We start from the raw sequence: 25,321 nt of genomic DNA, 5'->3' as shown, positions 1-25,321 counted from the left end.
CGCACCGGACACCCCGCGGTCAGGCCCGGAGCTCGCAGCAGAGCTCTCTGGTGCCAGTGCTGCTCTTGGCCTGGGTGGGACGTTCTTCCCCTCGAGTTCCTTGCTGCATCTGTGCAGGCACTTGGGATCCGACCCCGCAACAGGAATGACCCGTAACCGTCAGACGTGTGTGGAGCGGCTTAGAGCACAGGGGAGCGTGTGCGTGCCTGCGTACAGCCCTGCGTGTGTGCAACCTCACATACGGCTCTGCGTGCATTCACCCCTGCATGCTTGCGAACGTTCTTATGTACGACTGCGTGCATGCATCCTTCCGTACAGCTGTGTGCGTGCATTCTTACAACTGTGTGTGTGTGTGTGTTCCTACGAACTATGCATGTGTGCGCCCCTATGTACTATGCGTGCGTGCCTCTGCATATGACCCTGCATGCATACGCCCTTACATCAGTACGGCCGTGAGTGTCTCAGTTTATGCGTGCATGCATGTGGGTGTAGCTAGTCCACGAGCCTACAGCGTGCTGGGTCAAGGAGGCGGCGTGGCCTCTACGAGATGCCGGGAAGGAGGTTCCCGCAGGCACGGGTGGGCAGCACTGTAGCTCCCGAATCTGGTGTGCCTGGCGTCCAGGGTGCCTGAGCTCGTCCCTGCCTTTCCTTGCAGGTTACCACTACAACGACCTGGTGTCCCCGCAGTACCTGAGCCTGATCGCCAACCTGTCGGGCTGCACGGCCCACCGGCGCGTCAACAACTGCTCCGACATGTGCTTCCACCAGAAGTACCGGACGCACGACGGCACCTGCAACAACCTACAGCACCCCATGTGGGGTGCCTCGCTGACCGCCTTCGAGCGCCTGCTGAAGTCCGTGTACGAGAACGGCTTTAACACGCCTCGGGGCGTGAACCCGGTCCGGCTGTACCATGGGCACCCGCTCCCCATGCCCCGCCTGGTGTCCACGACCCTGATCGGCACGGAGGCCATCACGCCAGACACGCAGTTCACCCACATGCTCATGCAGTGGGGCCAGTTTCTGGACCACGACCTGGACTCCACGGTGGTGGCGCTGAGCCAGGCGCGCTTCTCCGACGGGCAGCACTGCAGCTCTGTGTGCAGCAGCGACCCGCCCTGCTTCTCCCTTGCCATCCCGCCCAACGATCCACGTGTCCGCAATGGCGCACGCTGCATGTTCTTCGTGCGTTCCAGCCCCGTGTGCGGTAGCGGCATGACCTCCTTGCTCATGAATTCCGTGTACCCACGGGAGCAGATCAACCAGCTGACATCCTACATTGATGCCTCCAACGTCTATGGGAGCTCAGAGCATGAGGCCCGCGCCGTGCGGGACCTGGCTAGCCACCGTGGGCTGCTGCGCCAGGGCATCGTGCAGCGCTCGGGGAAGCCGCTGCTGCCCTTCGCCACTGGGCCGCCCACCGAGTGCATGCGCGACGAGAGCGAGAGTCCCATCCCCTGCTTCCTGGCCGGCGACCACCGCGCCAACGAGCAGCTGGGCCTCACCAGCATGCACACGCTGTGGTTCCGCGAGCACAACCGCGTGGCCGCTGAGCTGCTGGCGCTGAACCCACACTGGGATGGCGACACCCTGTACCACGAGGCCCGGAAGATCGTGGGCGCGCAGATGCAGCACATCACCTACCAGCACTGGCTCCCCAAGGTGCTGGGCGAGGTGGGCATGAAGATGCTGGGCGAGTACCGCGGCTATCAGCCGGGTGTCAACGCGGGCATCTTCAACGCCTTTGCCACGGCCGCCTTCCGCTTCGGCCACACACTGATCAATCCGGTGCTCTACCGGCTGGACGAGAACTTCCAGCCCATTGCGCAGGGCCACGTGCCGCTCCACAAAGCCTTCTTCTCCCCGTTCCGCATCGTGAACGAGGGTGGCATCGACCCTCTGCTCAGGGGCCTGTTTGGTGTGGCCGGGAAGATGCGCGTGCCCTCGGAGCTGCTGAACACGGAGCTCACAGAGCGCCTTTTCTCCATGGCGCACACGGTGGCCCTGGACCTGGCGGCCATCAACATCCAGCGCGGCCGCGACCACGGCATCCCACCCTACCATGACTTCCGCGTCTACTGCAACCTGTCCTCCGCTCACACCTTCGAGGATCTGAGAAACGAGATCAAAACCCCTGAGATCCGGGAGAAACTTAGGCGGTGAGTTGGAACAAACCAGGGTTTTGTGTCTTGCTGGTAAACGGTCAGGTGGGCAAAGACAACCAAGCCAGGCGTGGAGGGTGCTGTTGTCCATGTGTCCATTTGTGCAGCCAGGAGGTCAGAGAAGCCCTGGAGGCGGACCCTGAGCAGGGGCCTGGGGTTGGCTTCTGTGGCTACGCTAGTGTGGGGAAGAATTATTTTTAAAAAGAAAGTCTTTTTCTGAAGACTCACTGCAGATTTTTGGGGCTATGCAAACTCACCCGGGAGTGAATTACTAAGTCTCCTGTGTGCTCTAGAGGAAAATTGACTTTTCGCTGGTGATTTATTGCAAGTTGGGAAGGAATGAACATTACGTTCTCCTGAGTGGAGCGTGTCCTGGTGTTTGTCTCAACAGTGGTGTGAGGTTGCTGGCATTTGTCACTGCACTCTGTCCGAGCGTGACTTTTTTTGGTCACAGTTTCACTTAGGATTTGGCTGAATCATCTGTTATTTATGTGTGTAAATGTCCTTTGTTTTTGTCCAGACGGATGCCTATTACGTTCCCATCATTTCTCTCATTTGACAAGTTTATTTCAGAGCAGTTGGAGGAAACGCGCTGCGGGGCTCAGGGTCCTGCACTCGGGCCTGCTGAGAGCCACCGGGTGCCCTGAGCAGGCAGAGTGGGGGAGGGGCTCCTTTTCCTTCTGGACAGTTCCTTGCTTGAATCTGGTGCCTGTAGCCCAGCTTGGTCCAGCGAGGCCGATCTGGTGGAGACCCTGGGAGACGTGGTGGAAGAAAGGAGGACCCCACCCCGAGCCCTTTGGGAAAGGCCCACGGGCAATTCCGAGAGACTACTCCAAGCCCTGCCCAGTAAGGGAAGCAGACAACTTGAAGGCCCTTTCTGACTCTTATTTCCACATTTCCATCTGAGCTAGAAGTTCAGCGTGGGTATCCTTGAACTTAGAGACAACGAGCACAATTGCCTTTCCCTGAGGGAGGATGGAGTTCTGGTTTCAGCAATGTTGCCATGCTCTGCTTGGTGGCAGACAGCACTGGGGCCGAGCGGGCAGCCCTGTCCGCCCCATCTGTCCGAGCCTGTGGCAGAGGCGATCACAGTGACCTGGGGGGGGGGGTCCTAGGTCTGCTGGCACTTGGAGTAGCAGTTTAGGTGTTCTTTGGATGTTAGGAGAGATCACATAAGACTGATTTGTAATATAAGTTGTCAGTTTTTTCCTCCTAATTCTGTATTTCTAAGGAATTGGAGACATCTGGTGGAAATGTTCTTAAACATTTAAACCTTGCTCTTAGTTTTTTATACTGATTCTGCTTAGTAAATGTCTTCTTTGTAGCAGATATATTTTCAACATATAGTAGCATTCCAGTAGTTCTTAAAGATGTGTTTTTAGCCATATGTAGTTTATTGTTCATATTTAGTTATGAAAAAATGGCTTTATAAGAATGATTATCTCTGAATAGTAATGAGAGGTGTGGCTCTCATTTTCTTCCTTATGTTTCCTTGTTATTTTTTAAGTTTATAACAAGTATGTGTGTGTTATACATGTATACAGGGTGGGGCAAAAGTGAGTTTACTGTTGTGAGTACACAAAACAGAGTCTATTCTTGTGTTATTGTTTATTAAGTCTGGTATTGTTTTTCAAACAACTTTAAACCTACTTTTCCCCACCATGTATATAAACAGAAAGTAATAGAAATTACTTAAAGCATAGTGGACTGTGCTTTAAAGAAATAAAGGCAACTTTTTCTTTGTTACGTGAAGGGCTGAATGATGTAAGATAGTGATGAAGAAAAGGGACTTTTGTTCATAAATGCTGTGTGCTTTTCCAGATAAGCTTTGATAAGTAGAATTAAGGTCTTCGCATTTTCTTAGGTTATACGGATCCCCCCTCAACATCGACCTGTTCCCTGCCCTCATGGTGGAGGACCTGGTGCCCGGCAGCCGCCTGGGACCCACCTTGATGTGCCTGCTCAGCACACAGTTCAGGCGCCTGCGAGACGGGGACAGGTGAGTCTGAGGGAAGCAGAGGTGAGGCGGAGGCAGCAGAGAGGGGAAGCAGCCCTTCAGCCTTTCTGGGAACTCGGGAGCGAGGAGCTATGTGTGGCGGCCCTGTGTCCATGCTCAGTGCTGAGAGGGAAGCATCGGCCTCACGCTGGGGCTGGTTGTCACCGCTCCCCACTGTGGGGCTGCCTGTCACCATGGCATCAGGACCATCACCGATTCCGGGCGCTCTCAGGCCCTGTCTATAGTTGAGTTTCTGTTCCTGGAAGTGGACAGTCTGCCTGGCAGAGCCAGGCTGGAGCTAGAGCAGCTGGGACTTCCAGCGGGACGGACAGGTTTCGTTTTGTGTGATGTGGTCAGATTAGTTTCACCAGGTGGGAGGCGGTCCCCTCCTGTCCCTGAGCTGTCCTGCTGGGGCCGCGGGCTGAGGGCCACGTGACACGCTGAGATGGCCTGGGCCGCTTCTCTGGCCTCTGCGTTTCCCCTCAGGATTGTTTTTGTTCGAGTGAGAAGTGTGAGCCCTGCTCTGCCTCCTTCTCAGTGGTGTCGGCATTGTTGGGAATCGAGGTGGAGGATGTTGACTCTGTCTCTGGGTCCCCTCTGATCTGGTTCTCTCCCGGGAGCACAGGCTCTGGTATGAAAACCCTGGAGTGTTCTCCCCGGCCCAGCTAACTCAGATCAAGCAAGCATCCCTGGCCAGGATCCTATGTGACAATTCCGACAACGTCACGCGTGTGCAGAGGGACGTGTTCCGAGTGGCGGAGTTCCCCCATGGCTACGGCAGCTGTGAGGACATCCCCCGGGTGGACCTGCGCGTGTGGCAGGACTGCTGTGAAGGTACTTTCCCCGAGACCTCGCGTCCGTGCTGTGGTCTGTCGCCTCCCTCGCTGCCGAGACGAGCCCGGTGGTTTTTGGGGCAGGGATGGCAGACGCAACACAGGTGGCCGTCGGGCCCTGTTAGGTCAGGGGGTGTCCAGATTTAGGAATCCTGGGGAACCTAAAAGTGTCCTGATGGAGAATTTTCAGTGACGGGGGAAATGTTTGTAGAGCTAATGTTCTAAGCAGAATAGACAAAGCTCTAGTAAGCCATGCTGCTAGTTTCTGAGCTTGAGGCCTTGTGTGTAGGTAGCCTCATGCCTACGCTCACGCATGACAGAGAAACATTGGAGAAGCACAGCAGACACAACTCTTGGACTTTAAAGATGTGGCTGCATCCCAAAGGTCCATCATGACGTTCCCAAGCAGAGGGAGGTGTCAGGGCCCTGCAGGAACGAGGTGGGCTAGTCTGGAGCGTGGAAGCCTCAAGGAGGTGAGATGGGGCCACCAGTGTGGCTGGAGCGACTGGCCTGTCCACACTGCCCACGGGGCCGCTGTCCCCTTACTGTGGCTCCTGCTTTCACTCCAACGTCCCCGCTGATGGGGAGCCACAACCTTTACCTTCTAATGTGACAGGGACTTTGGCTTTATTCAAACTATGATCGGAGACCTGTGTCGTACTGAGCCTGGGGACCTTCGGGATCCGTGCGTGTCACCCCACTTTTCTGTGGTGAGGACAGGGACACAACAGTGGGGTGACCAAGAGGGCCACACAGCCTGGGTGCTGCTGAAGGATGGGACCCGGGCCCTGACCCCATGGCCTCGCCAGTGCCCTCTGCACACGGAGGCGCAGGTGGACACTGAGCTCAGAGTCCCGGGGAGGACGGCGGCAGCAGGAGCCGCCGCCTCTCCTCCTCCTCCTGGTCCTCCTTTCTCCCCCTCCCCTCCCCCTCCCTGCAGAAATGGTCTCATAGCAGCATTACCTGGCTGCTGTTTCCACTAGCATTGAAATCCGAGTTGGTAGTTCAGAGCTGTTTTTAACATCTGTGTATGTTTGTGCATGTGCAGTCTGGTTCCTTGTCTGCCTCCATCTGTGCCTTCTCTCTGTGTATATGTGTGTGTGGGGTGGGCCAGAGCAGGTTAATTACAGTAGCAATAATAAATGCTAATACAAGAATGAACTGTCTCTTATAGGTTTACAGTTGTGAGCATGCAAAACAGTTTATTCTTTCATTTGTGTTTATTACCCATGTTATTTTTTATTATAATTGAGCTCTTTTGGCCCCACCCTATATGTATACATATAACGTGAACATGCACATAACAGCCATGATGTGCAGGACTGTGGGAGAATCCGCATAGAAGGGAGCTAGCTCAGGTCCAACACACCCCGTTCCCACAAGTGTTCACATTCTCCTCATCTCATCTGTTGAGAATTTGTATTTTGTTTTAGGTTTTTAGGTACTCTTTCGCCTATTTATCCGGCTCCAGTGCATTCCCACAGGTGGGGCTGGGAGTTTGATTCCTGAGCCTGCAGAAAGTTGTCCTCTCTGAAAAACTGTTAGGAAAGTCAGTTCTAGATACAGAAACTCCATTTTCTGAGAACATTTCCAGGTTCCCGTTAGCAGGTCAGGAAGCAGTGGAGCCAGGCTCTCTGTCCTGCTCGGAAAACCCAGGGTACTTAGACCAGACCTGCACCAGGCTCCGCCCCTGCTGCATTGGGAGTGTTTGCACTGCCTGCCGACCGCGAGGGCGGAGCTCCCTCCTGAAACAGTGCTGAGGGGACTGAGAGGCGTCCTGTGGGCTTTGCCCCCGAATCCTTTCTGCAATCCACCCCACAGAAGTAATCACGGGGACCGCATGTGAACCACTGTTTATTTTTTAATTCAACTTTTATAAAAGCTCCATTTAAAAGCAAACTTTCCTGCCTGACCAGGTGGTGGTGCAGTGGATAGAGCGTCGACCTGTGACGCTGAGGATCCAGGTTCGAATCCCCGAGGTTGCCAGCTTGAGCATGGATTCACCAGCTTGAGCACAGGGTCGTCGTCTTGAGCGTGGGATCATAGACATGAGCCCGGGGTCACTGGCTTGAGCCCAGGTCACTGGCTTGAGCAAGGGGTCACTGGCTCAGCTGGAGCCCCCTGGTCAAGGCATATATGAGAAGTAATCAATGAACAGCTAAGGTGCCTCAACAAAAAATTGATGCTTCTCATCTTTCTCCCTTCCCGCCTGTCTCAGTCTCTGTCTCTCTCACTAAAATAAATAAGTAAAAGCAAACCTTCCTGAGCTGCGTTCTCACGTCAGTGTTTTTGGTCGTCACACGATCTCCACACACAGAGAAGCCTCAGGCTGGGCGGACGCAGACTCTTCCATTGACCAGAGGTAGACTCACAGCTTCTCTGTGGGGTTTGACAGGTCATAGGGAAGGACACGTGCACACATTCACACATGTGCAGACATGCACTTGCACATGTGCACAATTCTGAAACAATTGCAATATTGAAATACTACAAAGCATGTCTGCACATCACTCAGATTCATCGGTCATGGGGTTTACCTCATGCTTCGTGTCCCTGTTCTCTCATGTGTGTTCACGTGTCAGCGTGTCTGTGTGTTTGTGTGTGTTTGTGTAAAGACTACGTTCTTTTCTGAAGTAGCTGTGGGAGCTGCAGACATCCCACTCGGTAATTCCCTTAACGTTGTTCAAGACCAAAGTGGGGAGATCCTGCGAGGGCAAAGCTGTCCTAATGTCCAGGGTCACGGGCTCCCCTGCAGCCCATGCGTCACTAAACTCACAACAGTGCCCCCTCTGTCCTCCCATCGATCAGTTCTGTGGACCCCTCGCCAGGCCCCACCCAGCACAGGCCTGACACTCTATGACAAGCAGGGTGTCAACTGGCCTTGGTCAAGAGGCCCTTGATGCCAGCCTATCCTGCTGCTGGTGACACTGACTGGGACTTCATAATGAGAGTGTGACATCTGTGTGCGACCCCAGAGGGCGTGGCTTTGGAATGAAAGGACGTCTGGGTTGGGAGGACGAACGTGTCTCTTCTTTCAACGTGAGCGCTGCCCCGCCAGTGAGACCAGGCGGCAGGGCTATAGCCCGCGCGTCCTCTTTCCCACGAGTGAGTGAGGGAGGGACTTGGGGCGTCCTGCTTGCACAGGACGTCCTAGTGCCCGGGGTCCGGCGAGTTGACACCGAGCGTGTAACCGTGGGTGGGACCTGTGCCATCGCCCAGCTGTAGCCAGGAGCTCTGTGGGCAGCCTCTGAGAGTCACGCGGCTGGAGGAGCTGCCCGTGGCTTGTCATGCAGGGGGGCCCAGCCCTCTGAGAGGGTGGAGCACAATTGTCCGCTCCACCCGCCCTGTGCAGCTTCCCCTTCCCCTCCAGCCCACAGGGTCAGAACTGGAGCAGGGCCCTGTGTGGCCCTAGCCCTTTTGCTGCCCAGGCTTGTCCCGGGCTCTGACCTGGTGGCTGATGTGGGCACAGCGTGAAATGGGACTGCTTGAGGGTACACTGAGCATAGGCCCAGCCCTGGGGGACAGAGACATCCCGGGCGTGAGCATGCTGGGCCGAGACTCTGAGCGTGGAGGTGGGGACCAGAGCAGGGCAGGACATGCCGTGTGCAAGCGAGGGGACCATCAAGGTCAGGAGGCAAAGGCCTGGCTTCTGAAACGGCGTCCAGGCACCAGCTTCCCCATGGAGGGCAGCACACATGCAGAGGGCTCCTTGGTCTCCACCAGCCATGGAGCATCACGACTCATCACAGGCATGCCAGGAAGACCTGCTGTTTGCTGGGAGGTGCGTGGCTTCTGCGTGGTCGTGGCGGCTGACATGTCCCTTCACGTTCTCGCAGACTGCAGGACCAGGGGCCAGTTCAGCGCATTCTCGTATCATTTCCGAGGCAGGCGGTCCCTCGAGTTCAGCTACCAGGAGGATGAGCCGGCCACGCGGGCAGGGCTTGGGGAGACACACAGGTACGCCGTCCCCGATGGTTGGGTATCTGCTACAGGCTGTTCCCAGGGTGGGAAGGACGTGCCGTTGGCTGCTGTGTAGTCTTGGTCCCTGTGCGGGCACAGGCTCAGCATCCTGAGGTGTGAGCGTGAGCGGGGAGGCCAGTTGTGACGTGCTGAGGGGTGTCTGCTCCCGCCCCCCCCTGCAGTGTCGGGAAACACAGCAGACATCCCAGGAATGCCACGTCCACCGCCTACGAGCACCCGCAGGTCCCAGGGACAAGTGACTTTAGGGACTTTGTTCTGGAAATGCAGGAGACCATCACGGACCTCAGGAAACAGGTACGGCACCCCAAGGCTCTGTCCCTGGCGTAGCACACACCTCCATACGTAAGGACAGACTTGCTTCTGTGTGACCACAGAGTTGTAACGTGTCTTACTGGGGACGCAGGGGACGTCTTCTTGTCTGCTTGCTCTTCTCCTGACTTGTCTTAAGTTGGGCCATGCTGTGGCCCTCGGTTTCCTGGTGATGAGGACCCTCAGCCAGAAGGCCGGCCACTGTGGACAGGTGTGGGAATCGCTGGCCGAGCGGCCACGCAGACTGCAGTGTGAACAGGCCTGGGCATGAGGCCACAAGGGAGACCAGACCTCAGTCCTGCTCTACAGCTGCCTCCTTGGTCCCTTGGGAGGCCCGGAGGTATTCTGAGGTCAGCCCATCTGGCTGTGGGACAGAGCACCAATGGCTGGAGTCTGAGTTGAAGGACCAGGTATTTCCCAGGTGCCTCACTGAGGGTCTGCAGGGTTTTGTAATGGGGGGGGGGGGGAACAATGATTTTTCCCTCCCCCAGCCCAAAGCGCTAACAAACGTCTTATAGGCCTCTCCCAGCGGGGCTCACACAGCAGGAAAAAGGGCCCATCAGCTGGAACCAGGGAGACAGACTGGGGCTGAGAGGGGCCAGGGCGCCCTGGGGCCTGCCCGGGGAGGGGAGGCGGGGTCCCGAACACCGTGCCCGGGCTTGATGACCTCTCTGCCATCGCAGGGCGGTCACAGTCCTCACTCCTTACACCTGGTTCAGGGCAGTGGCCCAGCGAGTTCCCGGAACAGAGTTCCCACATGCTCTGGGAACTCGCAGCTGCTCTCTGACCCCTGCCGCTGGGGCGGGGCGGGGCGGGGTTGGGGGCATGGGCAGGGCTCCATTGCCTCCAGCTTTGGTTCAGTTCATGCTGGTCCTCTGCCAGGCCAGTGGGTCTGAGTTCTGGCTCTGTGGCTTCTCATGGGCAGGGCACAGCCAGCAGCAGCGGGGGCACCTCCCACCCCCAGGGCCTGTGCTGTGCCAGGGCCTGCAGCTCCTGCGGCCCTCTCTCCTTCACAAGGGGGAAGTGATGTCAAGTTTCTGCAGTCCTGTGGCCACAGCCTCGGTGACCAGACACAGGTGGCTTCAGGTTGCTGCGTCCGAGACTTTCCCAGAACGGGTGACGGATGCCGTGCGATAGCCATTCTTAGGCGTGGTATCAAGGCGGTGTGACCCCGGGTGGGGTGGCCAGTGCACACACAGGATAACCTGGCCCGGGGAGGTGGTGGCAGGCAGTGACCCCGTGGGTACAGGAGGTCTGAGTGTGGGATCTGTCCGTGGCCACTCCTGCCCTCCATCAGTGTGCCACCTTGCCCCTGGTCACAGGCCTCTCAGGTGGGTGATAACGTCTGATGCATTAGGGGCCCTCCAGGCCTCCTCTGTGGTCACTTGAGGTTTGGTTCCTATGACAGCAAACCTAGTGGCAGCGGTTTTGAGGAGAAAGTTTACTTTCTTCTCAGGAGGCTGGAAGGAGACAGACCGGGCTGCGGGACACCCCACATGCCAAGCCGAGAGTCTCCAGCCACTGTCACCTGGTGGGGGGACTGAGGCAGGGGCTCCCCTCAGGAAGCCCTGCTGTTGGGAATGGCAGCTGGTTGCCTCCCACCTCCCTCAGGAAGCCCTGCTGTTGGGAATGGCAGCTGGTTGCATCCCACCTTCCTCTGAAAGTCCGGGGAGGGGGTTCTGTCGTTCGGGTGGCTCTGCTCAGTGCTGCGAGCATGTCTCTTCCTTTTTTTTTTTTTTTTTTTTTTTGTATTTTTCTGAAGCTGGAAACGGGGAGAGACAGTCAGACAGACTCCCACATGCGCCCGACCGGGATCCACCCGGCACGCCCACCAGGGGCGACGCTCTGCCCACCAGGGGGCGATGCTCTGCGGCGACCAGAGCCACTCTAGCGCCTGGGGCAGAGGCCAAGGAGCCATCCCCAGCGCCCGGGCCATCCTTGCTCCAATGGAGCCTTGGCTGTGGGAGGGGAAGAGACAGAGAGGAAGGAGGGGGGGTGGGGGGTGGAGAGGCAAATGGGCGCTTCTCCTATGTGCCCTGGCCGGGAATCGAACCCAGGTCCCCCGCACGCCAGGCCGATGCTCTACCACTGAGCCAACCAGCCAGGGCCATGTCTCTTCCTTTTCACTGCCTGCTGGCCTTACATCAGGGTGAGGGCGCTTGCCCTGGGGTGAGGCTTCGGCTCAAGCGGCTGTCAGCTAGCGAATGAGCAGCTTTGAGCTTCTCTAAAGTCCTCAAGGCGTTTGCGCCCAGCTCATCATGGGCACCGGCTCTCATGGAGGCAAGCTCAGGCCAGGACCAAGCCACCTAGACAGACCATGGCTGTGTTGGCTCCACAGATAAAGAAACTTGAGTCTCGGCTCAACACGGCCGAGTGCACTGACGCAGATGGCGAGCCCCATTCGGATGGTGCCCGGTGGAGACGGGATGTGTGCACCCTCTGTGAATGCCGCGTGAGTATAGCCTTGTCCCAGGACCCAGCTCAGACTCAGCTGCAGAGCCCTGAGCTCCCAGGCAGCTGGTCAAGTGGTCAGCAATGCTCCGCTCACTGGTGGGGTCTCCTCCCTCCTCCCTGGGGGGCGCACGCTCTTCCCTGGCTGTTGTCAGGGTTGACCTGCCTATCCTGGGCCCTGGCCAGCCACAGGTGTTCACACCTGCAGGGAGGGCTGGTCCTGCCAGGCAGCTCTGGGTCTCGGGAAAAAGTGGACATAGATGCTGCTGGTCCCTAGTGATGGGGGGTCTGGCTGCAGCCCGGCTGGGCAGGAAGCTCAGGGCAGAGCGTTAGGGGACAGGATGGGACCAGAGAGGTTAGACCCTGCACACGGTTGGACCACAGGGGAGAAGTGGAGGTGATGCACGGGGTCCTCCGGGAACTGACTGGCCTGGTGCTGCCCATCTCCCTGCAGGACGGGCAGATCACCTGCTTCGTGGAAGCTTGCCAGCCAGCCGACTGCCCCGAACCTGTGAGAGTCGAGGGAGCCTGTTGTGCGTTCTGCCTGCAGGACACCCCAAGGCAGCAGCCTTAGGCCCTCAGTACTCCTCGGAGCCCCTCCAAGCGTCCCTGAGGTTGCCGGCCGGAACAAAGAGTGCAGGCCAGAGACAAGGACTTGGGCACCTCATGGCCCTGTCGCCGGATGTCTCAGAAACAGTGCAGGGGCTCGGACGGGACGGAGTGCTCCCCGAGTGGGAGACCTCGCCACAGACACGTGGGCGGGAGCAGACACGAGTCCTAACTTCATGTTAGATTCTCAGGTTTTTATTTAATTTTTTTAAATGAGAAATTGGTGCTACTATTAAATTGCACAGTTAAATCATTTGGGCTCCTAAAGTGATTTCCCCCGATGCCACCATTTCTTCTCAACTGAAAGAAATTTACCCTGCTCGGCCCAACATGAAGAGCATGCAGATCAGCGCCCGGAGTCCCGTGTTGGAAGAGGACGTCGGTGTCTGGCACACAGAACAGTCTGTCGTCGGCGTGTCCTGGTGGCACCGGCTCCGGTGCCCCTACCCCGGGCTATGCCGGGTCCTCTGCCCGCCCACGTGCACCAGCAGCTGCTCACGGAACAGGCTCCCGCTGGTGCCGGCACACCTGCGACCTCTGCTCCCTTCCCATGTGGCTGAGGTCATCAAGCCCCAGTGAGCAACAGGTGCGTTCGCTGACCTGTGGCCCCGCTGAGGACCAGCTGCGAGCCTCCCCACGTAGCGGCACAGCCGTGCTCATGCCGTGGACTGTTCCCAGCCGAGCGCGTGGAAGGATCCACGCTCGGGCTCTGTCCACGGGCCAAGTGCGCACATGGGGAACCTCCTGACTCCAGGTCGCGTGAGGGCCTTCCAGAAACAGCTCCCGAACCAGCTCTGCATCGACGCGAGCGTGGCGTCTCGTGAACCGGCCCACATGCCCGGCCTTTGGTGTGGCTGGAAATTGCTTCCACTGTTCAGTGAAAAGCAACGATCATACCTCAGGGTCACCTCAGCGTTTAATTGACCAGAACCCCTCCCGCCTCATTGCACGTTCAGAGCGGTCTGTGTCCTGAGACTCGTGTCACTGACCGTGCGCATCCAATTCCACAGACATCTACTTGAGTGCCCACCACGGGCTGGACGCTGGCCAGACGCAAGCGAGGCCTGCCTGCCCCCTCCTGAGCGGCGGCGGTGGGGCAGGCAGCTTCCGCACATGGTAGGGAAGGGCACATTCACAGTGGGTGTTGCTGGGCAGAGTGGCGGCAGGTCTAGGTGTCCAGCAAGTGGGAGGCAATGTCAAAGCCTGGTCTGGTCCAGTGTGGGGACCCCAGTTCTGTGCACACGGGCTGTCGCGTCTCTGGGAGGTAGTGTGAAAGTCCTTGCCGTAACCACAGTTACAGTGCATTTAAACATGGTCAGCTGGACCTCTTAGCCCCACGTCATTGAGGGATGGGCCGTGTTTCAGGGCACATGGGACTTCTTTTGAAATATGGAGTCCAACCAGATATGTTGGGACAGTTCCTGAAAATGGGAAATGGGAGACTTGGTGTAAAAGCCTGATGGTTCTGTACGTTGCTTCGGGGTTAAGCGCAGCAGAGCCCACTTCTTCGAGTGTGCTTGTGTCTGCAGGTGCCCTGGGCACGTGCACATGGGGATGGCGCGGGCAAGTGTCCAAGGGGCACGTCCAGTACAGTCTGCAGCTGCCGGACGAGGGGCGGTCTCTTGGGGGGGGGGGTGTGGGCAGTGGGCAGCCCAGTGGCACTGGGGGGGGGGTGGAGGGGGTGCATGTTGGCAGTGGAGTGTACATGTTCATTTACCTTCCTGACTGTCACAGCAAGTGCTTCTTGTAATCAGTACGTTACCAAAGAGATGTTTGCACTATGTAATGATGCCTTTCAGTTCGAATAAACGGCCGTGTTTTCGGATGGAGAGTAAGTGGTGTTTTTCTTTCCCACAGCCCATCCTGGGGACTGCGTTTTCAGGGCACTTGATATTTAGGGAGAAAATGTACTTTCTGCTGATTTGCACAAACTGAGTTTTACATGACACTGTTTTTCGATTCAGCATTTTTCTACCCAACTGTAGCCAGGAGACCTGGTGTAAAGCCAGTAGCCACGGCCACCATCACAGCCGCCTGGCCCATGCAGGTTCGCATTTGATTCGAACAGACGGTAATGAAACAACGGAGCCAAAACTGGTGGGCCATTAGCTTTAATCCTAGCTTGCACCTGGCGGGCAAGAAATACACATAGTGGAAAAAGACTTCCCTTTCCATTCAGGGCTCCCAAAGCCACTGACTTATGCGAGTTTCCTAGAATCAAAGGTTTTTACCTCACCAGCCTTATTCACCTCTGTTCCCCTTCTCCTTCAGCACTCTGCCATCTTGGCTGCTTCTCCTCTCCTTCACGTGGCCTTTCTCTGCTCTCCTCTAGCATGGGCTCTTCTGCGCCATTTTATAGTGTAGAAATCAAAACCTTTAATCCAATATACAAGGAAGTCTCTGATACAAAGTCACTTATCTGAGACATAATGGGATTCCTCATGAGAGTGTACCACCCCACATCATGCAATCAGTCAAGGGTGTGGGGAAAAGCTTAGTCTTAAAACCAAGCCTTACCAGGCGTCCCCAAACTACGGCCCGCGGGCCGCAATGCGGCCCCCTAAGGCCATTTATCCAGCCCCCACTGCACTTCTGGAAGGGGCACCTCTTTCATTGGTGGTCAGTGAGAGGACCACTGTATTTGGCAGCCCTCCAATGGTCTGAGGGACAGTGAACTGGCCCCCTGTGTAAAAAGTTTGGAGACCCCTGCTAGGCTATAACGACTCTGCCTGCTTACAGCCTGTCCCCCACACCCAATGCAAACTATAAGCGAGCAAACATATACATCATATTTACAAACTTATTTGACCAACAACTGGGTTCTTGGAGAGGGAGGAGCAGAGAGGTCAGAGGAGCAGGCTTGTCGGGGACGGGTCACAGGTCCAAAGCCAGCTGAGGCTTCAGCAGGTTTTAGGTTTAGCCCATAATTACAGGTGAGAGAAAGTGGGCCCAGAGGCACCTGGCCACCTGCAGGTGAGGAGCAGGTCTGGGGCATCCTGGTCGGACCTGGGCCTGGTGCCGGGCAGCTGGTCTGTTCCTGGGGACATGTCTGTCCCCATGCATTCCCGTCTCCGTGGCAGCCCTGTCTGAAGAGGCCCCAGCCACACTGCGTCCCTGCTGGTCACCATCCTGACCTTGTCCAGCATCATCGTGACTGGCGCAGCCCCGAGCAGACCACGTCCTTGCCTCTGCAGCTGTCGAGTTAGGCCTTGATGTATGAAACCTTCACATGGTGCACTTCCTTTCTGGTGTGTTTGTGGTGACGAGTATTCCCGAAGCCAGAACGCCGAGGTATTGACCCTGAGGCACACTGGGAACCCAGGGCCCACAGTTGTGTTTGCCGAGAATGACCGGGTCTTATCTGCTGCTCGGTGTCCGGGTTGCTTTGTTCCAAGGAAGGAAGCCCAGCCCGGAAGACCTCACGTCCCCTCATCCTTCCCACAGAGTCTCCCCTCCTGTCCTAACGGTTCCCCTGACATAACAACACGATCTTGAAGGGGTGTTTTTTCCATTATAATTCTGAACATCCGCCTAATCGCTAGTCCAGATAGCTCCGCCAGGAAGCCCCTTTTTCCAGGAATAGTTACCGGGCAAGCAGTATCTTCTGGGCTTCTGTGGTTTGCAGTGACCGCCCACGTGTCAGGCAGTGACCTGGGGCGGCTTTTCTATGACAACCAGGGAAGGGAAGGAGTGAGAGTCTTCTCATCTTCCTTACACTCTTTTTCCCAACATTGAGCAATAACGTAGGTATCCAGGAAAATGTTATCTCCAATGTGGTTTACCAAACAGCCAATCTCTGTTTGACAGTGATGAGCCCCACCCCCATGAAAAGCCCCGAGGGCCACAGCTGCATGACTTCCCTGTCTCATGCTTTTCAAATTCCCTGCATCCTTCTCAGCACCTGACTGGCTTTCTTGTTTTGTCCTCGCTTGTAAAACAAGTCAGGAAACAGATGCTGGTTGTGGCAGAATGACTTCTGGGCAGCTGTCCTTGGAGAACGCACCCAGAAGACCCTGTTTGTGTGTGTGCTTTAGGAATCACCACACCAGGAACTAAGAGAGCGGCCACCACCATCACTTCTTATACTGGAAGGGAAGAAACAGCACGCTGTGCTCGCCGCCTGCCCCCTGGCACGTCTGAGCGTGGGCTGTGGGTCCCCTCCGGGCCTCAAAAGTGGGAGCCCACGGCTCAAACCCACTTCTTCTGACACAAAGGCTAGATGTATTTCATTTCACCAAACTCAGCGAGCAAGCACCTACGTTGAATTAAAACGGGTCATTTCGTGCCCTGCCTTTGAGCAGTGGAATTGTGTAGTTCATCAATGGTCCTCAGACCTGGGGGTAGGGGTGGTGCTTGGTTAGTTCTCGGTGGTGCTGGATCCCAGTCCCAGCCGCGGTTTGTGGGGCTTGGCGGCCTTTGCCAAGCCGCTGAACCTCTCTACCTCTTGCTATTTTTTGTTTGTAAACCAGAGATTTGCATGTTCCGCCTCAGGAGCGGCTGGTAATTGGTGTGTTCACGCTGAGCGTCGGGCACAGAACCGAGGCTCAGACAATGTGGGACAGGCATGCCATTCCCTTTCGGGGCCACCTCTGTGCAGCCTGGCCCCGGGTCCCACAGTTAGTCTTTAAAGACCATACAAGGTGGTGGAGGTTTTCCTACAAACAAGAATTCGCTAGAAGTCTGTCCTAACCTCCGGGGCTGCCTCAGTTTGAAGGCAGCTGTGGTTTGATGAGGAGCCCTCTCATGTGACCCAGAACGTCTTCGTTCAGAGGCCAGAGGCCAAGGCCAGGGATCTTTTAAAAGGCACAGCACCCTGACGCACACGAGCCCCTGGGCCCTGCTGACAGGGCCCACGGGCCTTTTTATTTTTACAGATGACGTGCCAGGAGGCGAGAGTGCCTCAGCCTCAGGACTTGCTGTTTGCTCTGAGGTTATATAACCCCCTTGAGCCTGTAAGAATTATTTTTTGAAGTGAACACAGTAATGTCAGTGAAAAAATAAATGTTTGAGTTGCTGTGAAGCCGTCTGAGTGCCAGGCTGGGGTCGGCACCCGGCCTACCCTCACCCCCTGCCCAGCACCAAGGGTGAGACCCTCGGGGCGCAGGCCCGGCAGCTCCATCCCCTGAGGTTAAGTGGGGACACACCTTCTTTCCACCACACCCCAGGGTTGTTTTGTTCTGTGGACCCTGCGGGCAGACACCCCCGTGGCCTGTGTTGGAGGTGCTGCGACTGGTAAGGACAGCAGAGGGGGGTCGGTGCCAAGGAGCAATGAGTCAACTCACAAGTCCCATGGCCCCAGGTCTGGAAAACATGCACGGTGACGTCACCGCAGATGTGGGTCCCAGGGGCGGTGGCGCTGTGGTCTGCAGGCTGATGGACTGAGCTTGCTCCGCAGAGGCAGAGGTGTGTGTGTGCTGTTCGTCTGTTAGTGGAGTGACCAGCAGTCCCTTGGACCTGACTCATTTATCAAACATTTCCCCATCTGTGTTTTTGCCTTCTCCCGCCTCCTGCATGACATGATCTGTGGGCAACAGCTCATCTCACGAAACAAAGGTGCTTCCTCCGGATTGGCTCAGGGTCCCTGTGGAATGGGGACCTGCCATTACCTCCAAGTGTGACCTTAGCCCAGCAAGACTTGTTGGTAACCTGAGCTGTCTGTGAACCAGGGAGTCTTCCGGCATTTCCAGCCAGGGCCGGTCGTCGGTGGGTCTGTCTCTGTCAGGAGGTCTTGCACCTGGGGTCCCGGGCGGGCAGGGGCATCTCGTGTGTCCGGGGGCCCGTTTCTCCAGACGCCTCTGCGTCTCCTCTCATCAGGAGCCCCACCCGCCCAGGCAGTGGCCACACGGACAGCAGGGATTCTGCTCCCAGGCTTCCTGCACCTTCCACTGTCCTTGTGGGGCCTTGTGTCCTCGTGTGAACAAAGTGGCTACTGGGGCTCCCGCCATTGTCTTTTTCAAGCAGCCGGAAGGGCCAAGAGCAAATCGGTGCCTTCTACTTGAGCTTGTCCCCTTTTAAGATGTTCCATAGGAATCCCACCAATAGGAATTATTTTAGTGAGAAAATTGCCACAAACAGCCTTTGTATTCCTGTCTGCATGTTGTGGCTTAAGAAGAGAGTCTAAATTGTTCCCCCCAAAAAAATCTCCAGTACAGGGGTCAGGGTGCAGCAGATTCTCAGGGTGTCTCTCTGTGTGACAAGTAGGTTCAAAATCAGACCAGAAGCCATGGGACTGGGTGCAGGGCTGGGGACTCTAACGTGGATGGGGACTGGGTGCAGGGGTGTGGGCCGTGGCCTCGGGAGGGGGTGAGGGGCTGAGGAGCTGGATCAGCTTCTAGCTGGAACCTCTCCCTGGTTGCCCTGGTGTTGGGACACCCGTGGTTGGAGCCCCAGTCCTGCACGCACACAGTTGCATGGGCATTTGGGCAGCTGCTGCCCTGCGCCTGGTGTGGGACGAGTGGCTCCTTCCTGGCACCCATCCATTTCTGGTGGCTCCTACTTGGAACTTAGGCCCTGCAGTGTGCAAGATGCCAGGGTTTGGGAGGTCAGGGGAACCGAGGGGCAAGCTGCCTTGTCACGATGTCCCACCTGTGCAGGAGTGGGCACGGTGTCCCAGGGCCACCTGGGCAGTGCAGCTGTGCTCTCACGCTCCCAGGTCGTCTTGCCCCAGGGTCACTCAGTGACTTCTAGGCACCGAGGACACAGGGTGGGAGCGGGCATCTCCAGGGCCTGCTCTGGAGTCATGGAGAAGAAAGCCAGCCCAGTTCCAGGCTGGGCACCTGCTGCAGAGACTGTGGTCCTGGGAAGAAACTGAGGTGCTGTGTGGGGAGACGGGGGTCTTGCCTTGACCCCAGCTGGAATCACTCTGCCCATTGTGTGGACACAGACATTCTTCCCATGAGAAAACCCTCGTGCACAGGGATGCCAGCCTCGCTGCCGCCAGGAACAGAGGCCCCAGGCCCCAGCGGGCTGACTAGCCCTTGGGCGAGGCCTCCCTGGAAGAAGCCGCTGCCTTCGTGGTTTGGCCCTCGCTGGGACCCCGCTCCAGCAGCCCCACTCTCCATGGGAAAGGCTCGTGTGCTGACCCTCCGCCACCCAGCTGCCCACCGTGCAGCAGCTGGAGTGTCCCAGGGTTGGGGCAGTGCTGGGCCTGCCTCATCGGACGTGCGGGAAGCCAGGGCCCTCCTCTCTGCCAAGGCCCTCTGGCACAGAAGCCCATTGTTTCCAGGTCGGACCCTGTGGGCTGTGGTAGGGCCAGCCGGCCAGGGTTTTGGCTGTGTTGGCTTTTCAGGGCACTGGGCAGCTGACAGGGCTGGGGCTCCGTGGGGCACAGCTATCCACAACCAGATGACATCAGTTGTCCACAAAGAACGCCAGGGCGGGAAGTGGTGCTATACCAAGTGTCCCTCTGGAACTGGCACAGTGGGCGGCCTGGTCCCCCGGCTCTGTGCTCGCTGGGAGATGGGAACTTGCTAACGTCCTAAGAAAGATTCTGAACCCACTGAGGAGTCGCAGATACAGGAGTGAAGCAAGCGCCGGGCTCGGCCCACGTCCACAGGGGACATGCAGGGATGATCACGGTACCCAAGGTGGCAGCCTCTCTCTTCCCCTGACGGCGGGCCAGGCAGTCACACACTGTCACTGCAGTGCCCACAACCTGCCCAAGCCTGGGGGGGGGGGGGCAGGCTGGAGCTGTAAGACAGTGGCATTTGGGGGTATGAAAGGGTGTGACAAGAATCTCCCCAGCTGGTCATTTGGCCTCTGCTTGAACGCCTTCAGTGATGGGGAGCTCATCCCTCTGCGACATTCTATGTCTTCTGAGTCAGGTATAAGTAACTTCATGAACATGATTTTCTTACGTTGAGCCAAATTGAGTTACTCTGTCACCTCTGTCCCCAGGCTACCCAAGTGTTCATCATGGATACACACAGCACTTCTCTGGAGCGGCTCCAGGTGACAGGTGCTAGTTTCATACATGTTACTGACATGAGGACTCACCGCTGTAGTCAGCTCTGACCCCTCAGTCACGCCCATGCTGGGCCAAGGAGCGACTGAGGCCAGTGGCTGCACATCCTCCACTCAGCTTATTTCTTAAGGGCATTTCATCCTCCCATTCTCAAGTGTGAAATGCTCCTACATCTATTCATGGCTTCTTTATAGGTATCGTAATGTTTTGTAGTTTTTTCTAAAGGCTTTACGCAATTTTCTTAGATTTTGTTATTGTTATGCTAATAGAAGTGCTATTTTTTTTTAATTCATTTTCTAGTTGTGTGTTGTTTGTATATAGAAATGCAACTGAATTTTGGGTGTTGACTTTGTATTCAAAAATCCAGGTGAATTCGGTTACTAATCCCAATAGTTTTTTTAAGATTTTATTTTATTTATTTTTTTGTACTTTTCTGAAGTGAGAAGCAGGGAGACACAGAGACAGACTCCCGCATGCGTGGGACCAGGATCCACCCTGCATGCCCATCATCTGGGGCGTTGCTCCGTCACAACCAGACTTATTTTCTGTTTTGTTTTTACTTCATAGCCTTGCTAAGGCAGAGGGTGTCTGGGTTATGGTGGGAGCCCAGACAAGGACGTCAGCCATGTATGAGGCATGTGCTGTGGACATCGGCCGAGTACGAAGCATGTGCTATCCTCAGCCGACCTCGGGTGCTCAGGGACTGACTTGCAAAGGGGTCTGTTTTCCCAGCGCGGAAGTCAGTGGGCATGGCGGCCCGACTGGGCAGAGGGGATACTTCTGCCCTAGGGCTCAGGTTCCTGGAGCCTGAGTCCCTGCTTGGCTCCTCCTTGTCTCTGCAAATGCTGTCGGGACAGCAGGAACTCAGTCTCCAGAGACTCCAGGGGCCACCTGGCAGGTCCAGAAAGACAGGTAGAGGCCACTCAGCATCAGGAGGCTATGACAGGTGTCAGGGTGGAGAAGCTGCACTCGCCATTAATTCAGGGAAGTGCTAGAGGTACAGACATGCTCCTCAGGACAGTGAATGTAGCTGACACTTCTGTCCCCTGCAGGGGCCAAGGGGGCAGGACGGTCTGTGTGCAGCTTTGCTGTCACCCAGTGTCCTTGTCTGTCCTCTGATGTGCTGTGGGTGTGAGTTCCCTCTCTGACCTGTGTCTGTCCCAGAGATGTGTGGACGTGAGGCTGGCTTCAGGGACCCCGCGGCCCTCTGGTGGTGCAGCTCGCTGGGCCTGGCCCTGGCTGGGCCAGTCCTCGGGTGCTGTGCGGGCACCTCACTCCGTTGTGAAACTTCGCAAAGGTCTGTTCTCAGGGATGGTCCCCTTGGTCCCCTTGGTGCTGGGCCATCAGAGCAGGGGGAGCAGCCCCCACCTCACCCTGCAGAGTTTTCCTACTGGGACAGTCCATGTCCCTCTGGTCTGATGACACGTGACTTGACTGGAATGCTGAGGCCCCTGTTCCTGTCTTTTGAGGGACCGCTGCCCTCACATCACTGGTAATTTCCTTTTCTCTTCTGTCTTCTGGTCCCATCACATCCCAGGGAAGCTCTTCAAACGTGTCTCCCTTGTGCAGGCTCCTGTCTTCATAATGTCAGCCTCATCTTCTCTTCACATCCCGGCTTAGTCTGACAGAACCCACAGTGTCCTTTTCTCTCTGGATGATGAGGTCATGGTGGACCACAGCCAGCAGCATGCATGCCTGGAGGAGGCATGTGTGACAAGGGCACTTTCTCCGTCCCGCATGTCACAGCCAGCAGCACTGAGATCAGTGGACGGCACTCAGCACTGTGCCTGGGGCCACTTGACACAGTGTGGCTCCCACCAGCACCACCGCTTCAACTGGACAGTGCTCCCTTCTGGAGCAGCCGCAGTCCCCACTGCGCGTCCTGCACTCAGGGACCATCCTCGCTGTTTGAGGGCAGCATGGGGAGAGCCAGTCAGCAGCAGCATTCCGTGAGAGGGCAGCAAGCTCTCAGGGATGGTGAGCTCGAGGTGGCAGCACACGGGCCACGCCCACTTCAGCCTCCCGAGCTCCACGGACAGACTCATGAGCACCTCCGCCCTCTCCAGCAATGGTAATCAACTTGGTCCCTACCGCCCACTAGTGGGTGTTCCAGCTTTCATGGTGGGCGGTAGTGGAGCAACCAAAGTGTAAATAAAAAGATAGATTTAACTATAGTAGGTTGTTTTATAAAGATTTATTCTGCCAAACTTAGCAAAAATCCAACATTAAGTACCTGGTAATTATTATTATGCTTTAACTTGCTATAACTCTGCTTTATAAATTTTATAAAGTTACTTCTCTACTTTATAAATCACCATTACTATGGAGCCGGTGGGCAGTTAGAAAATTTTGCTACTTAACAGAGATACAAAGTGGGCGGTAGGTATAAAAAGGTTGACCACCCCTGCCCTACAGAAACAGTTTCTGCGGCTTCTGCTTTGACGTGGAGGTTGGATGAGGCAGCGGGTCTGTCCTGGACGCTGGTGAGTGCATCAAGACTCTGGAGAAGCCACAGGGTCCAGGGCATCGAGAAACACCCACGTTTAGAGAAATGGGCACAGGACACAAGAGGTCAGTTCCTTCTCACTTTCTTTTTATTATAAAATTTGTAGAAATTGAAAAGGACCTTCAAGTGACCCTTGATCTCCCCTTCATTTTACAGGCGAAGCTGAGGCGAGGTCGGGGGTGTGATGTGCCTGTGATAGCTCCTGCCCACCTGTCCTTCCCTCCCTCCCTCTCTCCCTCTTTTCACAGCACCACAGATGCCCAGGACACAGGCAGACACAGCCCTGTCTGCAGGGACACAGGGCTTGGGTGCCAGCAGTGCTTTGGGAAGACTGGTGTGAGAACATGTGCAGGCTTGGGGACAGAGACTGCTGAGAGATAAGGATGCACAAGGGTCCCCATGGGGAAATGCCAGCTTCTGCTGGAAAAAGACCTCAGCTTGATGGCGTGTGAGAGTGTGGAGGTGTCCTGGGCTGACTGGGCCCAGCATGACATGGAGAAAGCCAAGCTGAGTGGCTTTCTACCAACCCCACACAGCCCCAGGAGCCGCCAGCCCATACGCTGCTCTGAGCTTGGTCCACGCAGCTCCCAGCTGGAGGACTCTACAGACCTGCTTCTTTGGTGGGAACGGCCAGGCTGGAGTCCTGAGTAAGGGCTGCCCAGAGACTCTAGGACCTCTCAGGGCTCCCTGACCCAGTGACTGATGGAGGCCGGACAGTGTGGACATATCAGGGAGCTCAGGGCAGCTAGCAAATGGCACAAGATGGGCCATCGTGGCTCTTTGGTATCAGGCTGACTCTGGGAGCAGAAGCTACTTCCCAGCACAGAACGCTGCATGACAAAGGACTTCAGGAAGGTGGTGTGGGGGGACTGAGGTGCCTGGAGATGGTCAGTGTTGTTTTTTCTTTCCAGCCTTCAAATTCATGGGCTTCTAGAGTTCATTACTTTTTAAGAACGAGTATGGCCCTGGCTGGTTAGCTCAGTTGGTTAGAGGGTCGTCCTGAAACAAGGTAGGTTGTGGGTTCGATCTCCATCAGGGCACGCACAGGAAGCAACCAATGAGTGCATGACTGAGTGGAACAACAAATGAACACTTCCCTTCCCCCTACCTTGTCTCTCCTTTCCTCCTTCCCTCTCTTCCCCTTCCTCTCTCTCTAAAAATCAATAAAATTAAGGCCTAGCTAGATAGCACATTTGCTTGGAGCATCACCCAGAAGAGCAGAGGATGCTGGTTCGATACCTAGTCAGGGCACATACAGGAGCAGCTCCACGTTCCTGTTTCTCTGACCCTCTCTCCCTGCCTCTCCTTTTTTTTTTTAAAAAAAAAAAGTAAGCCTGAAAATGTTTAGTAGTAAATTCCCAAAGACTCCCAGAAGAGCTTGACCAGGTGGTGGTACAGCGGACAGAGTGTCCAAATCAGATGCTAAGTACCCAAGTTTGAAACCCGAGGTCGCTGGCTGAGCATGAGGTCACTGTCTCGGCCGAAGCACCGGTCAAGGCACACATGAGAAAGCAATCAATGAACTGAAGTTCTACAACTAGGAGTTGATGCTTCTCATCTCTCTCCCTTGCTGATAAATATATAAAATTCCTGAATACTTCCAGCAGAATGCTCTGAGAATGGAGTCCTGCATCCCACCGGGAAACCGTGACTTTTCCGGTGTTGGGTCCCAGGTTCTGCACGGAGCCCGTCGTGCGCAGACAGCGGCCCCACCTGGAAGCACGGGCGGCAGGAAGGTCAGCACAGTTCCAGGGGAGCCTGGAGTTGGCTGAGCAACTGCGGGTCAGGCCTCCAGTGTGGTGCTGAGCGGAGGTGCCACGAGCTGATTCCCCTTCAGCGCCTGTTACTGATGAGCCAGCGAGCCCTGCAGGTGGAGGGGCTGGGAGGGGCCGGCTCAGGGCGGAGCAGCGGGGCGGAGAGGATAAGGAAAGGGGAAAATTAGTTAACTAGGGGAAGGTGGAGTTAACTAGGTGATTAGAACGGTGTTCTCCTTGGATAGTAAGGTTGAAGGAGTATTGACTCCCTGCGCACTGAGAGCATCTAGGAACCAGTCCTGAGTCCTGACCGATCGCGGGGGTTCAGGGAAACCGAACTTCACTAACAAGTGGAGCCCCTGACCTCCAGCAGTCCAGGCAGCAGCCCTCAAGCTTTGGTCCTTCCTCCTTCCTCCTTCCGTCGCAGCTCAGGCTCGCACCCCAGACGTGTACCAGCGGCCCCAGGGCCGCAGGTGCCGCTGGCTAGGAAGCTGATGGTGGAGGCGGCCCACCTGACGCGGCCTCGCTCCAGTCCTCCGAGCGCTGCCCAGGCCGCGGCCAGCCTCCCTCCTGGCCTCCTGGGCACCAGGCAGCTCCTCCTGAGGCATCGCTCTGTGTTGGGGTGCAGACACCGTGGAGGCATTTCGTGGAGTGGGGCTGTTGTGTCAGGTCGCCTGTGAACTCTGAAAGCCCAGGCTCTCGTCTGAACGACAGAGCTGCACTGACGACAGAGCTGTACTGACGACAGAGCTGCACT

The 25,321-nt window shown here is 56.4% G+C and overlaps 1 protein-coding gene across 2 annotated transcripts in view; it reads left to right on the top strand.

Moving 5' to 3' along the window:
- The window catches only part of PXDN (peroxidasin), a 67,668-nt gene extending 53,715 nt beyond the window's left edge, over positions 1-13,953 (top strand). The window contains exons 17-23 of one of the 2 annotated variants that reach the window (XM_066385785.1): positions 656-2,159; positions 4,027-4,161; positions 4,784-4,992; positions 8,828-8,948; positions 9,134-9,266; positions 11,620-11,733; positions 12,187-13,953. In XM_066385785.1, coding sequence (XP_066241882.1) covers positions 656-2,159; positions 4,027-4,161; positions 4,784-4,992; positions 8,828-8,948; positions 9,134-9,266; positions 11,620-11,733; positions 12,187-12,306 — 2,336 coding nt within the window. In that variant the 3' untranslated portion in view covers positions 12,307-13,953. Of the gene's footprint in view, positions 1-655; positions 2,160-4,026; positions 4,162-4,783; positions 4,993-6,907; positions 7,200-8,827; positions 8,949-9,133; positions 9,267-11,619; positions 11,734-12,186 lie in introns of those variants that run through there. The other variant, XM_066385786.1, reaches the window with a different exon arrangement.
- The last annotated feature ends 11,368 nt before the right edge of the window (positions 13,954-25,321 follow it).

The sequence above is a fragment of the Saccopteryx leptura genome, chromosome 5 (assembly GCF_036850995.1).
Source record: "Saccopteryx leptura isolate mSacLep1 chromosome 5, mSacLep1_pri_phased_curated, whole genome shotgun sequence".
Classification (NCBI taxonomy): Eukaryota; Metazoa; Chordata; class Mammalia; order Chiroptera; family Emballonuridae; genus Saccopteryx; species Saccopteryx leptura.
The sequence above is the reverse complement of the archived record's forward strand: the minus strand, read 5'-3'. Positions and strand labels throughout refer to the sequence as shown.